This window comes from Carassius gibelio, chromosome A22 (assembly GCF_023724105.1).
Source record: "Carassius gibelio isolate Cgi1373 ecotype wild population from Czech Republic chromosome A22, carGib1.2-hapl.c, whole genome shotgun sequence".
NCBI classification, from domain to species: domain Eukaryota; kingdom Metazoa; phylum Chordata; class Actinopteri; order Cypriniformes; family Cyprinidae; genus Carassius; species Carassius gibelio.
In genome coordinates this window covers 9482709-9497713 of record NC_068392.1, presented here as the reverse complement: position 1 = coordinate 9497713, position 15005 = coordinate 9482709, and the positions used below count along the sequence as shown (strand labels likewise).

The following is a 15005-nucleotide window of genomic DNA, read 5'->3' as shown; positions in this document are numbered from 1 at the left end:
ATATATATACAGTATTTGTGTGTGTGTATTATCTGATATAATTTATCCTTTATTATAATACATTATTTAAATATATAACAGTACGTATACACACATTGTGTCATATTTTAGTATATATTTATTATTATATATTTAAATAATACATGATATAATTTAAATATTCCATATTTAAGTAATATATAATATTTTATGCATTAAAAAATATTGCCACTTGTAGCTTCCGTCTATTTATAGTTTAGCTTGCAGATAAAAAGAATAACTAAACTGTGGATTAAATACCTTAAAATTATAAGAAGCTTGTAGCTTGGCATGCGTTAATATATATTTTTCCAAAAAATTAACATTGGCTGAAAATTTACACTGAAAGAAAATTTACTCCTGAGGCCGTCAAAGATGTAGATGAGTTTGTTTCTTTATGGGAACAGATTTGTGGAAATTACATCACGTGCTCACCAGTGGATCCTCTGCAGTGAATGGGTGCCGTCAGAATGAGAGTCCAAACAGCTGCTAAAAACATCACAGTAATCCACAAGAAATCCATACTACTCATGTCTTGAGAAGCAAAAAGCTGTGTGTTTGTAGGAAACAAATACATCAAGACATTTTAACTGTAAATCATTGTTTTCGGCTAAAATACGAGTCCTCTATCCATAATATTGTTTTCTCCAGGGAGAAAAAGCTTGAAGTATGCACAGATCAAGCATTGTTTACAAGCAAAAAAAGGACAAAATAGTTGTAAACAAATATGTTAAACAGCTGTTTCTACTCTCATTCTGACGGCACCCATTCACTGTAGAGGATCCTCTGGTGAACAAGTGATGTAATGCTGCATTTCTCCAAATCTGTTCCTATGAAATCTGTACTGATCAACATCTTGGATGATCTATTCCTTAAGTTTCCAATCAATGATCTTGTTATTACTTTTGAAGCATTAAACAGAACTAAATCTTTTTTTACAGTCTCCTTGATTTGATTAAGATTAAAAAGCATCATTTGATGCCTCAACTAACCAACCTTTTGGCAAACAACTGGATCTCGCTAACTAATTATGCAAGAGAAGTGGACCAATGTTTGAATTTGATCCCCTAGACCCAGTTTTGCTCAACTCTCTCTGCTTTTCTCCAGCAAATGCTGAGTGCTATCAGAAATTGTTCCACTGCAGCGCAAGTTACGTCATCTCACTGGTGGGAAACGGCATCTGCAGCCTTCCTCAGTTTCATTCTTCCAGCAGCATTAAATCACTGCTTGCTCTGTGGCAGTAGATTGCTGGGGTCCACAGGGATGCAGAGTTATCTGTGTTGTGGTAGAAATAGACCTCGGCTTCCCAAGGTGCACACTCAGCTTACCTCCACAGTAATTGCAACCTCACATTCAGTGAATGATGAGCACTGATGGTTTGACCTCCAAGGCTCAGATGCTGGTGTCATGCATAATCTTCATTGCAAGAACCATGATAAACTCATTTAGAGATGTGAAAATCTTTTGTTTGTATTGTGACTAACTGTAGCGCTTAATTCACTTAATGATGCACCACCCACAGCGGTTTTATGCACAGCAATACTTACTGTAGAGCAATGCGCTGAAACTGGGAGAGCTTAAATCCAGAAAATCTGGTATAATGATGATTTCTTAGTGTTGCTTGATTTACGTGTAAACACGTATAGTTTGCAAACTCTGTATTCTGTATGAATATTAAAAGCTTCAACAGTGATAACAAGAAGGACATGGACCACTTATTAAATAATCTAAAAAAAATTACAGAAAATTTGGGACCCGGCCTTAACTACTATGTACTTACATTTTAATTAATAATTTAGTACAATGTACTTATTGTGTACATACATGTTGTTACATTGTACTAATATAAAAAAAAAACTACTTGTAATTACATCTGTATTTAATTTCTGTAATTACATTTATAATTACACTGTTGACCCATACTTTACACCTTAACCCACCCTTAAACTTACCCATACCTCCAACCCTCTCCCTAACCTTACCCCTATCCCACCTCGATAGCAGCAAAAGTGTTTTACAATACAATATGAACACAATAAGTACATTGTACTTATTTTTTTATGTAAGTACATAGTAGTTAAGGCCACCTAATATAAAGTGGGACCAAATTTTGTAATGTTCCATGAAAAATTAACAAATATTAATCAAAACATAATCCTGAAAAACTTTCCTGGGGAATTCAGTCTTCCTACTTTACGTAGAAAACAGGTTGGCCATTAAGATTTGTGTAATTATGTAAATGAGCAGAATGGGAAAGATTGTGAAAGTTAGCTTTAGTATGTTAAGCTACTTATTAGTAGCTTATTACGACACTTAAAGGGATTGTTCACCCAAAGAAATGAAATTTCGGTCATCATTTACTCATTCTCAAGATCTCATTGCTTCTATTGAATGTAAAGAAATAATAAGATATTTTCTGATCTCCATTGACTTCCATATTAATTTTTATACCATACCGTGGAGGCCAATGGGGACCAACTGATAAATGATGACAGAATTTTCATTTTTGGGAGAAGTATCCCTTTAAATTATGTGTAAATAAAGGGAAAAGGGAATCTGATCCACTTATTAAAAATAAATTAGATATGTAGGAATATAGGAGTGCATTTAAATTGTTACAGAGGATTGTATCAGAGCCGATTCTCCCAATACACAAAATATGCAAGCTGCGTAGGGCCCCCGAAACCCCAAGGGGCCCCCATGTTCTCAAAGATGATTTCATTTTAGTTTTGTTGTTGAATTTGGCCAGTGGTTATGAAAACATGAATGATCATTTCTTTAAATCTGGTGCGTTGTTGTGCTTTCTGTGTAAAAATCGGCCAAATCATGTAATGACAATGTCGTACAGTCTCGCTTGAGACAAAAAAAATGAGTTGAAAGTGTATCGAGCTGCGGAAGAGACACTGTTTCTCAAACGCTTTCCGCGAGCGTGAATCGAGACCGAGTGAAACACAAATACATTTTATTAATTCGTTTAACCACTCATACCCCAATGTCAAAATTACGAGCGGGAAACTTTCCTTTAGCCACGAGTTTCAGAGAACATTGCGAACACATTGAATGCAACCTCTATTTTGACGATAAATTTGTCGAAATTTATTTTTTAAAAATTACGTATAAAATATGATAGTATTGTACAGTTAGGATATAATATCTAATAATTTAGTTTACAGCTCCTCATTTTTAAGTCATCATTTTGAAGAAAACCACCATCTCGCTTCAACCAAAACTGATCTGAACGCACCCAACGTTATAATTATAACTTTCCAACTCGTAAACATATACTTCCCAGAAGGAGTTTCAGTTTAAAGAGCAGGTCGTCTTTCTAAGAGTTTCCGTGCTCTTGAATGTGTATGCGCCTTAACTGTAAAGATGCAAACAGTAAACTGTTAGAAAACAGCATAATTTAAGATAAAAAGCAATTTTGTTTAGATTTAACTATATTATTAAACAATCTTGACCAATTAAAGATTAAATCGGAAATACTGCTTGGAGCCATTTTCAAGATGGCCACCAAGTGATCGACTTGCCATAAAAGTCCAGACCACAAGTTGACTTTACAAACTATTGTGAAAGTTCAGGGTGTTAACAAAAAAAATCACGAGATTCAGCAAGTAGATACAGAAGTATCTCTGAGATTCTTGCAACACTTTCTTCCTTCAGATAGATTTATTTGTGCAGGCCAGCAACTATAATTTGTATCCGTTGTTTTCAAGTGTGAAGATCTCAGAGGGTTTGATTGGATCTTACTGTGATGAAGTCTTCAAGTATTACTCCCTTAACAAGGGCCTCGGCGAAGCATCATAACCAGCTTGTTTATGAAAGGAGGGAGACGATACACTCAAGAGTTGAGGCAGCGAAGCACTCTATTAGTGTTTTATTTTCCTAGAGACTGTCCCTCATGGCCATGGACTGTGTTTTTGAGAGATAGTGGCTGAATAAAAAGATCACATTTTAATGGTCCGGCATCTGCTTTGGAGGTCAGTCGCTCCTCTTGTTGTTAAATCGTGCAATATTTACTAGCAGACTTGGTTTTGTTTCTGTTTGGTTCAGTACATAGTGTGTTTGTGGGTTAACGCTAGTCTCTCAAACAAGTGACGCTCAGTTGCGAGTCTTTTGGACTGATTCCTCAAAAAAGTTGTGCAGATCAGATGCTGTTTGGTAGAAGTTGGGATTCAGGCACTTGATGTTTCGAAGCTCTTTTGTAATCAAATGTTTATCATGATAAATGACTATTATCTTGTATTGTTTGTAGTGTTGATCCTCTGTGCAGTTGTTTCCTTCGCAGGACGAGCTTCGTTCAGGGTCCGCTGAGACCGCAAACAGTGCGTGGACCTAAATGAGAAAGTCATGGAGAAATAGAAAGAGACGGAATTGGGGAAGAAGGAACTATTTTAAGCTTGCTGTGTAATTAATCATAAGCCTACAGCACGAAACAGAAAAGGCTTTTAACTGCTATTGCTTTCATCCCTTTTCCTCTGTTTTCTTTGTTGTGGTTGTTTATCAACCCTTCTACTCGTTCACTACACGTCAAGAGTTACTTAATGCATCCTGATCAATCAGATCACACACTGAAAGAAAAATTGGTGTTTCATTTAGAAATTGCTAGAAAATTTAACAAGAAAAGACAAATAAATAGCATGTAACATTAAATTAAAAATGACATTTTGAAGTAGAAATACTGAAATAGTATTTTATTGAAAACATGCTCCAGTCGTTTTATTTACACTTATACATCGGTTTAAACTTGCAAAATCGATTTATTAGTAGTAGTAGCTTTTTTATTATACATTTATGTTCACTTTTGTTACCGTTTACTGTTTTTTTTTATTATTATTTTAAGTTCATAAGAATTTTATTTCAATTTATGTATTTATAAATTTATTGTCACTTTATTTTTTTATTGTTATAATAATATTTCAAATTTTATTTTATTTAAATTTTGCCATGTTTGTGCTATTTATTTATTTTTTATAATTTTTTTACACATATTTATTTAACTAATTTTTATTTTAAATTTTGGCTCAGTATTTAATTATTGTTTTTCATTATTTTCTTTTTATTGACAGAAACAGTTTTATTACTGTTTTATAAACAGTTTAATTGTTATTATTATTATTATATAAAAATTTTATTGATAATTTTTACTGTTTTATAAAAATATATTGTTATTTTAATTATTCATTTATTTTGTTTCCGTTTTTAATTATTGTTTTTAGCATTTTCATTAACATAAATACTGATTTTAACTATTATCACCATCAATTTATTTATTATTTTAATATTTGTCACTTTTGTATTTAAAATTTATTTTTATTTTTTATTTTTTTCATGGTTTTTAACTATTGTTTTTTTATCATTCTCATTGCATTATTATTGACAGAAATAGCACAGTAATTAAATAGAGCAGCAATGGGAACAGAAAACAGCGGATTCGTTATGTTATATCTTAATGTTCCTTATCAATCTTATAACTATCTGATTGGGTGTGCACATTCCATTCACACTTGGAAAATGGATCTAGATCAATCTGCTAATTCTCAAATCATTCCCTTAAGTGTTCTCCTTGTCCTATCTTGACTTAGTATTCGAGTGTCCAGGTTACTCTTTCCACGATTGCTTGCTCACTTGAATATTGCAACACTCCTACATTTTCCATACTGGCGTAATTCCATTTGGGATGAGTAAAGCTTACATACAGTATGTGGCCTGAATAACCAGATGCATTTACGCCTCGAACCACCTGCTGAGGTATTTCCACATTATCCACAGCTTAGGGAAGCGATCTCCATCGGGACTAGCGATCTGTGCAGGGAATGGCCTATGTCCTGACTAATTGTTTGGGACCTGAATGTTTTTTCCCCCTGCACTGTTCCCAGCTTAGCGACAAGAGCTCTCCATCCTCTCAGAAAACGATCCGTTTGACGGGCTTTGGGATGAAAAAGCTCTCGAGTGGGCGCTGAAGAGTTGATTTCATCACGATGATGACGAGGAGTCCTTGAACTCTGTCGTTCTTGTGGAGTCTCCGGTCCGGGCGGCATTTATTAAAATCGGTCAGTGTGGATCTCGGTGTCATCGTGCCCTGTGTGGAGAATTCACAATAGCCTCTCGCTGAGCCGAGCCGGCTTTGAGTGCCCATGAGAGAAAACAGGGGAATGTTTATCCTTTTTTCCTGGCTATGAAGCAGCAGTCACTCATGTGTCATATACTTGTCAATCTAAGCCATCCAGCCGGGAGTTTCTGCTGTCTGTTGTCTTTGGACTAAAAGAACAATTGACTGCAAAACCGACTTTCAGAGTTTGTCCTTCATGGAGTTCTTTGCCTGTTGTGTTTGTGTATACAGGGTGTGGATTTAATTTAGTTTTAGAAACCACTTTAGTTTGTCACTTGGCAGTGTGGGAGAGGCCTTGAGCCAGTTTCAAATATGAATAATTTATGTATAAAATGGGATGGGTTTAATAGGTTTTGATGTCTGCTGTCAACCACCCTGTTGAAAAGACCAGCACTTGTTGTGTTATGGAATCTGGTTTGCAAGTTTCAATCAAACTAAGCTTCATATTTTATATAATTTTTCACATTTCCCCCCGGTTTTTAAACTAGTCCCAGGTTATAATACATGTGTAGGCTGTTTTAACTGAAAGAAACGTGCATTGACATATTTTAAATATATAAGTATCATATATTTGAATATATGCTGAATGCTGTCTGTAAATACAAATAACTAGAAGAGAAATGCAACTGCAGTGGAGTAGCTACAGAGAGCTACTGTACTGCAAAGCTAGCCTTTCATCTGCTTTGGTACTTTGCTTGTGTATCATTGCATGTTTGGTTTTCTTAAGGGATTGTGTGTTTCAAGAAAGCTGTGTTAGAGGAGCGAAATAAAACCAGCTGTCGAAACAGACAAGAAACACTACAGCTCATTTCTCTCGAACAGCCTGTAACAAAGTAAAACTCGATACGATGTGGGAAGTCGAATGCGCACTGCGTGTGTTGCGAGGCCGTGTTGCGATTTATCTCCCCTGCTGTAAATAATTGTGCGTTAGGAATTATACCGGAGGAGACGTGGTGTGTTTGATGCACTGTCAGATTGCGTTTCGTGGCTGGAAACAGATTATAAAGCAGCACTTAATCAATTTCCCGGAGCAAGTCGTATACTGACGTCCTTGTAAAGGTTCCCTGTCCGCAAGTTGATGTAATTATGACTTAATCTGTGAAATTCTGCACACATCACCACACCCCAAAACATTTCACCGTACAGATTGTGTCAAGAGTCATAGCTCACGGAAATAAAGTGTGTTTATGACCCGAGAACGGTATGGTAATGTGCAATAAAAATAGACAAAAGTGTGCACCGCTACTCTAGGCGATGATCGGATAATTTATGAAGGCCGGGGATCATCAGAGGCGGACATAGTGAATCGCATTGTCCTTCCCTGTGGAGCATCTGTCATAATGAAAGGGGGATGACATCAAACTTGTGCTAATCTCTCACCTTGTTGAAAGTCATACGCTCAGGCTTCTCGTAGTTTTCAGTCGGAAAAGTGGAAGATTTCTGCTTGTGTTTAATGAAAGAAACCCAAACTTTTATATGCAAACATTGAGCCTTGGTGCTCATATGGGAAATTTAGGTTTGAATCTGGCTATAAATAGTGTTTTAAACGTGGTTGTCTTCTTTTCGTTCTTTTTCGACAGCAGAAGATGATCCCTGCCAGACCAACCCGTGCCTGCATGGTGGGAGCTGTCTGACCGAGGGGGAGGGATACAGTTGTCTTTGCCCTCAGGGCTATTCGGGAGAGAGCTGCGAGATTGGTAAGTGGATTAAGAGAGGTCAGGGTCGGGACAAAAGAGGTTAAGGACATTTGAAGGGGCTCACTGCAGCTCTAGAAGTGCACTTGAATTTATGCAGATGGGTAAAATTGGATATAAAACCAATGCAAGCATTTCTTCTTAGGGTTATGCCTTTGACCCTTGATGTAAAACCAATGAATTGATGAAGACTTACAATGTCTGCTAAAATTAAATTTAGTGTATCGATTTTTTTGGTTTGTTTTTGTTTTGTTTTGGTTTTATTTCCCAATCAGAGATTATAAAGGAACTGTAGATTTGGGGATTTGTAATACAAATCTCAGTGCATATGGTAAATAAACTTAATTTACTCAAAATATAATATTTAAAATAATAATAATTATTATTATTATTATAGAAGATCCAAAAAAATGTCACACTTAAACATGCAAATGCATTTTTATTAAACCTTATTTACTAAAAACAGCATTATAACATATTATTATTAGTATTCATGTTTTTATTTTTATTTTATTTTTTACATTTAGTCACTTTTTACAGTTTTAATTTTTATTTATTTTAATAGGAATTATTATTTTTATGTTGCTTATGTTGCTGTCAGTATATAAATTAATAAATTGTAAGTACATTATTTAGTATTAGAAATAATTATTAACAATAACATTAACAGTAATAATAATTGAATAGTGATAATAATAATAATAATAATAATAATAGGAAAGAAATTGTATTATTATTATTATTATAATTATTATTATTACTAATTATTATTATTGTAATAGAAATAACTATTAATAATCACTATTATTATTATTATTATTAGCATTATAGAAGATCAACACATTTTCAATGTATTGCATGTTTATAAATATTTAAAATCATTTTATAATATAGATTTAAAAGGGGGTATAGGTAAATAATTTTGTCTCTAGGAGGTTCAGCTTGCTGCAAAATTTGGGAACCCCTGGTGCGAACTGCGAGGTGGTATGTACGGGAAGTGGCTGCAAGATCTGACAGTGCTACACAAAGCTCATTCTTCTCTGTCAGACAGGAACGGGAACAGGTGAAGGGAGAGCTGCGCTGGAGGTTGGAAGGGTTTCGAGGAAATGAGAGCACACTCTGAACAGGAGCACAAGGCTATGCTGTAGAGACAAAAATTAGAGAGAGATAAAGAGGTAGAAAAGAGACAGGAATAATATATATGGACTAGCTACTGTAATCACTTGAAGGGAGAATGAAATGATAGTCTTCCATAAGCAGTTAACATCCATAATGTGGTGTATTTCGGAGTGATACTGCAGGATGGAGTTTTATCCTTCTGAACTGGATTGAATCACGACAAGTAGACGTTGTTATTATCAGATGTTACAATTGATGTCAAAGGTCCCAGCTGTGTTATGGTGGAGAGGTCAAAGGTTAGCAAAGCTGCATTATCCCGGGTCTCTTGATCAATCTTTGCACAAGCCAGCTGCAGATTCGATATGTGAATTATGCTAAACTATAACAAAGAGTCGATCTGTCGCTAGCACAGTGTGATGTTAACTGGCGTGTTTGCTAATAACACTTCTACTGATTTGATTCACAGAAATGTTTTATACTTTTCTGCACAGCCTTATGGATTCATTTCAGATTTTTGACGCAAGCGGCTTTCGGAAGAAAACAATTGATGTTTATGTAATTCCGACACTTCTGGACGTCGAAAGTTCCTTGGGGTGATTTAGCAATTGGCTGTTCCTGTGGAGCATTCTCCGTTAGTGGTGTGTGTAATATTAATTACAGCCGAAGGCAGAAGGCTAATTGCATATTACTGTAAAACCTTGACCACATTTTGTACAAACCTAACACTTGATCTCTGCAGTCAACGTGTTGTCAGACAAAAGGATGAATTATGCAGCGAAAAATGTTCTTTGATTTTATTTTTTTATTTATAATCATTAGCACAGCTTGCTACGACTAGCCTTGCACTGCTATGTTGCAAGCATGACCGTTTATGTTGCAAACATGAATAACACTGTACCTCAGATTGGGTGGTTACCTGAGGAAAGGTGTAATTTGGCAAGAATGCATTAGAAATTGGTGGAGAATGCGGGCATACAATCCCAAAGATGTACACTGAACAAGGAACACTGAGCCATATCTAGAATTCATATCACAGAGACTTGGGAGTGGGCTCTTTTGGGCCTAGGTCTGTAAAAACCACCCTAGAAACTACATAACAACACTCTTGCAACCAATTTCCTTGCCCTCACAAAATCTACAATCACTTTCTATCTATCTTAGGAACAAAATGTGTAGTGTAGTTAAATGACACTGCAACACAATGTCCTTGGACTGCATCCTTTGGGACTCAAGTTGTGCTCGAGAGGTATTTAGGATCCTTGCATAATTTATTAACTACACATCTGCCGGGCAGTTGAAACATTTATGAGAAAGAGCTTATAGAGGCTCGCTGCTGGGACAGGATCACTTTCTTCAGACGCACCACATGCCAACATCAGCCAGACGAGGCTGTCCGTCAATCTCCACGGGACTCCCGCTCCAGGAGACACATGAGCTGGATTGAGACGCATTCAGTTTAGTGATCTTCAATCATTTAAGGAATGCTTGAATAGTCCACACATTCATTGGAGACACAAAACGGTGCAGAAATTTCTTGACGGGTTTGGATTGCTAGTTGTAACTGTTCTCAAGCATGAGAGACATCTCTAAACACCCTCTTTCTGGCAGTATTGTGAAGTTAAAGAAGCTTTCAAACTGGCTACAACAGACACAAAATGCATTTACAGTTGACTTCAAATGAATATTCTAGGTTCGAAATGCACTTTAATTGACAAAATAGTAGTTGATTACCATGAACAACAACTTTGACTTGTCCTTTGAAAGGTTTTTGAAAAATCATAAAGCTTTTAGTTTAATCATTCCATACAAAAATATGCATTATTTAAGCTGTATAATGTAAATATAATTTGAATATGCTATTTGCATATTGTCGTTTTTAGCAGCTTTACTTGGATATTATTGTCTCAGCAACAAATAAGAGTATGGTGATCATCTATCTACTAAGTTTCTACATTTTAGGGTTAAAGGTCCATGCTCTAAACCACAAATCAGCTTAGATCAACAAATGTTTGTGGAGAATACTCAGATTCAAGTCAATGGGTCACAACTGCTGCTAATGGGGATTGGGAAGTCGTTCGGTGAATTAAAGCAATTGAAAAGCCAAATATAAATGCTGGCCGTCATATTTACTCAGTCTTCAGGGGAAGTAGATAGCTGAATAGCGCATTTACAGTTTTACAGTCCAGACATAATGCAGTCAGTCCAAAACGCACCCGTGTGATTCAATACTCATTCACTTTGTTGCAAGCAGTCAATAAGTGTAGTCTGAGAAGCAATTTAATCTCATCCAATCATTTACTTGAAAGGGTTACGTTTTCAATGGATGGATCTGGACTGAATTGCACCAGATCCTTACAATAATGTATATTATATATAATTGATGCAATATATTATTTGCATTTAATACTTTAATACTATAAAATATTAAATGTACTATATATATATAAAACGAAAAAAAATGGTCAATATGGAGGCCAAGAACCACATGACGCTAAGCCTCTGTGGAGTGTATTAAAATCGTTTTATGCACAGCTAGCCGTGCATTATCACACTTGCCAGCATTGACAAGTTAAAGCTGTTAATAATATGTGCAGATGACATTGAATTTAATGAATTATAGCATTTATTTCAATTCATTATCGATCGGAAATACCACACCACCCCTTTTTCTGTCTCTCAGTCTCTCGTTTTCAATCTACTCCTCCATTCTCTAGTTCAGTGCTGCTCCCTCGACCCTTGTCCCCTCTGGCCTGATGTTATTTGCCAGAAAGGCTGTATGAAAATTGCAGTGCATTTCAAAAATGGAGTGAAAGCAGCCCTTTCGGTCCTCCAAGCCTTTTTCTCCAGTAATACATTGCATTTGCCTCCAACAGACTACCATATATTTTCTCCACCTTCAACCTCGTGTGCATTTCCTCCACGGCCTTTTTTGGTCCCTCTACACATATTGCAACACACAGGCATTATTGCTAATATTATTGCTAATAAAAGTATGTATTTGCTATTAAGCTGCTTCTTGGATTTTTCAATGGTTAACCGAAAAAAAAGAAAGGGTGCCAATCGTTAATATATTATTATAATTGTTCAGATTTGTAATACATTTTAATTAATAAATGTAAATGTAACTTAATGATTAAAAAAAATACTTATACTTATATATATGTATTATTATATACAAAAACGAAACAAAATAAACCCTTCAGCAGCCCTCTGTTCCATTGCTATCAGGCTCCATAATTGCATGTAAAAGATGAATGAAGTTTGCCCTACAACCCTAGAGAGCAACTTTCTTCTGGGACGTTTCCCAACTCGGCCCACTCCAGCATCTCGCACATGGGCGCATCTGTTGATTGATGGCTATGTGGGCAAGCCAGTCCCCCTGTACACGGTTGCTCTTTATGCCGAATGATCACTTCGCCCGCCACCAGTGGCTCATTAAATCATCCCTCGGCACGTTCCATCCTGCATGGAGAAGTGATCAACAAATCATTGACAATCATTCTTCATTTGCTGACAAGTACCCCAGCATTATGGGCTGTGTGGGTCCCTGCACCCTCGGGCTGTTGGGAAGGACCGGCACACACATACAACCTCAGGTCCATCTGCTCCGTCAGACTAATGTTGGCAAAGACAGGTAGAGGGCGGCCCGGTTGGCAGCCCAACACGACAGCAGGGGGCGGAGCAAAAGAAAACACAGATCTGGAGATTAACGAGCTTTTATGAGTTTGGCTCAGCAGGCGATCACAGAAGTTGTACACACCTGCTGGCCATAAAGTCCTGGACTGCCACATTGCTGCAGTTTACAACAACTAAAGCCAAGCTTTTACAGTTCCATACTAAAAACTCATTGCCCTTTTATTTTTCAGGTCGGCAATAAAAAAACTGAAATAGTCAGATGCAGTAAATCTAAATTTGAGGATTTTAACTGTTTTTTTTAAGATCACACCAATATCTAGAGAACAGAGATTTTTCAATTATTTGTTATTTGTATGTAATAAAAAACTAACAAAAAAAAATATTTTTACTTAAATAATTTGCAAATCAGTTTGAAAGAAATAAGTTGATTTTTTACTAAAAAAAAAAGTAAAATCATTTTTTGTACAAATTTTTTTTACTACATATATTCACAACAACATAAAAAAAAACATATTAAATAAAGACTGCAACCAGCGATGCAAAACAACATGCGTTATCCCATTCCAGTACTTTTTCAAATAAAAAATTCACAAATTTGTTGAAAACATATAAATAAAAAAGAAAGTAAACACTGCAAACCAAATTGCAGAAAAGCATGTAATAATAATTGTAAAATCTGTTTGTAAAAAATAAAATTTAAACATTTACTACACTGAATATTTTAACTGAATCATTAAAATGGAATAAAATATGAACTATTCAAAAAATACAAAAACGTGGTAAAATAAATCTTTAAACATAACCTAGATGTCAGCCTAGTTTTATAGCCTATTATAGTACCAAAAGTAAACCAACAGTGCATTTAGGGGGCTTTCACACTGGCAGTTTAGTGCGGAACGGTGCACGGTTCGCATGAAAAATCGCTAATGTGAACGCTGTCATCGGACCCTGGTGTGCACTGGGTTACTGAACCCGAGACTACCTGGAGAAGGTGGTCTGAGTTCGGTTGCTCCAAAGCTGTGGCACGGGTCACGTGAATGTGCAAGCAACATGGACTCGGGTGCGCACTTGTACAGGAAGTAAAGTATCCGGCGCATGCATACGTAACACTGTTGATATCATTGTTTCCTCAACACACGATAAAGGCGAGGTTGATCCCACATACTCCTCAAAGTCAAAATTAAATTAATTAAAATTAAATAATTAAAATTATAAAAATTGATTATTATACTGGCATAATAGCACCAAAAAAACAAAACAATTACAACTATGCTCAGTCGCTTTGTGAATATGACATTCCGACAAATATAATATGAATCATAGTGTTTGTCTTTGTATTATTAAACAAGACAGTTCAGAAGACAGGATGCAAATGAGGATGGAGAGCTAGAATAAAATTAAACAAAACAAGAAAGTGTGAAGCAGAGGCTTTAAATGTGTGCAGCCCAAAAAGACAGGCTTGAGTGTTGTAGTGTAGTGTGCTTGACTGAAGGCTGCACTGATGGGGGGGATGAAATGATGTGTGCTGGCCTGTGATTGGATGCTGATTCAGCGGTGTCTGTCATCGTCCATGGGACGCTCCTCCGCAGTAGGATGGGAACAGAATTTGTAAAGCCCAGTCATTTACTGTACATTTGGGGACAAATTGATTTCCTATGAAGTCAGTGTCTGGATTTTGGAGCCTCTTATCGCTGTGGCAGGCGGATGGAAGTGTTGTCCTGGGAATGAGTTCTAGAAATGAATTATGGGGATGGGATGTGGGGTGGTGGGGGGGTCTCTTATCTCAGCTTCAATGGGACGGCTATCGCATGAATGCTATAGGACCTTGTCTGTTTGTGTGTGTGTGTGTCTGTGTGTATGTGTGTGTGTGTGTGTTTGTCTGTCTCTTTCCATCTATCTATCTGTCTTCCTATGCAACATCTGTCTGTCGATCTGTCTGTGTGTGTGTGTATATGATTAACATGTAAAGTCGTGTGAACACGGAGCACTCTATTAACCAGCGGAAGCGAGTCTTAGATAAGAAAGTTATGCAAAATGTGCAGCGCTGCGGGAGCAGGATTGAAAAACTTCCTGCTACACGGCTTCCTTGATCCTATTCCTCTGATCCAGGATTCATCTGTCTGCTGATATCTGATTGATTTTGACCATTTTAATGGTGAGAGAAATAAGTAAGAGCTGACTTTTACTTTGCTCGCACGGTCTCTATTTATATCCCAGTTAGACAGAAATATCGGATCTCCTGCACTGATTAGGGCTTTGTTGGGTTTTCAAAGTGCGTTGTGAAGATTCCCCACCTGGAGAAATATGACAGATCTCCTTATTCCCCCATGATCCCCCAAGCTGTGTGGATTACATCACAGCCAGGGTTAGAAGGGGTTTACAAAATCTATCCTCGGCTACATAAACCCTCAGGTCGTCGAGAGTAT

At 36.5% G+C, this 15005-nt stretch overlaps 2 protein-coding genes across 3 annotated transcripts in view; both read left to right on the top strand.

The window, feature by feature from the left end:
- Window positions 1–15005, top strand: part of LOC127943135 (protein strawberry notch homolog 2) — a 296904-nt gene that overhangs the window by 173468 nt on the left and 108431 nt on the right. The gene's annotated exons all lie outside the window — the stretch shown is intronic.
- Window positions 1–15005, top strand: part of LOC127943136 (neurocan core protein-like) — a 101570-nt gene that overhangs the window by 54077 nt on the left and 32488 nt on the right. The window contains exon 9 of one of the 2 annotated variants that reach the window (XM_052539334.1): window positions 7714–7827. In XM_052539334.1, the coding sequence (XP_052395294.1) occupies window positions 7714–7827 (114 nt within the window). Of the gene's footprint in view, window positions 1–7710; window positions 7828–15005 lie in introns of both variants that reach the window. The other variant, XM_052539333.1, reaches the window with a different exon arrangement.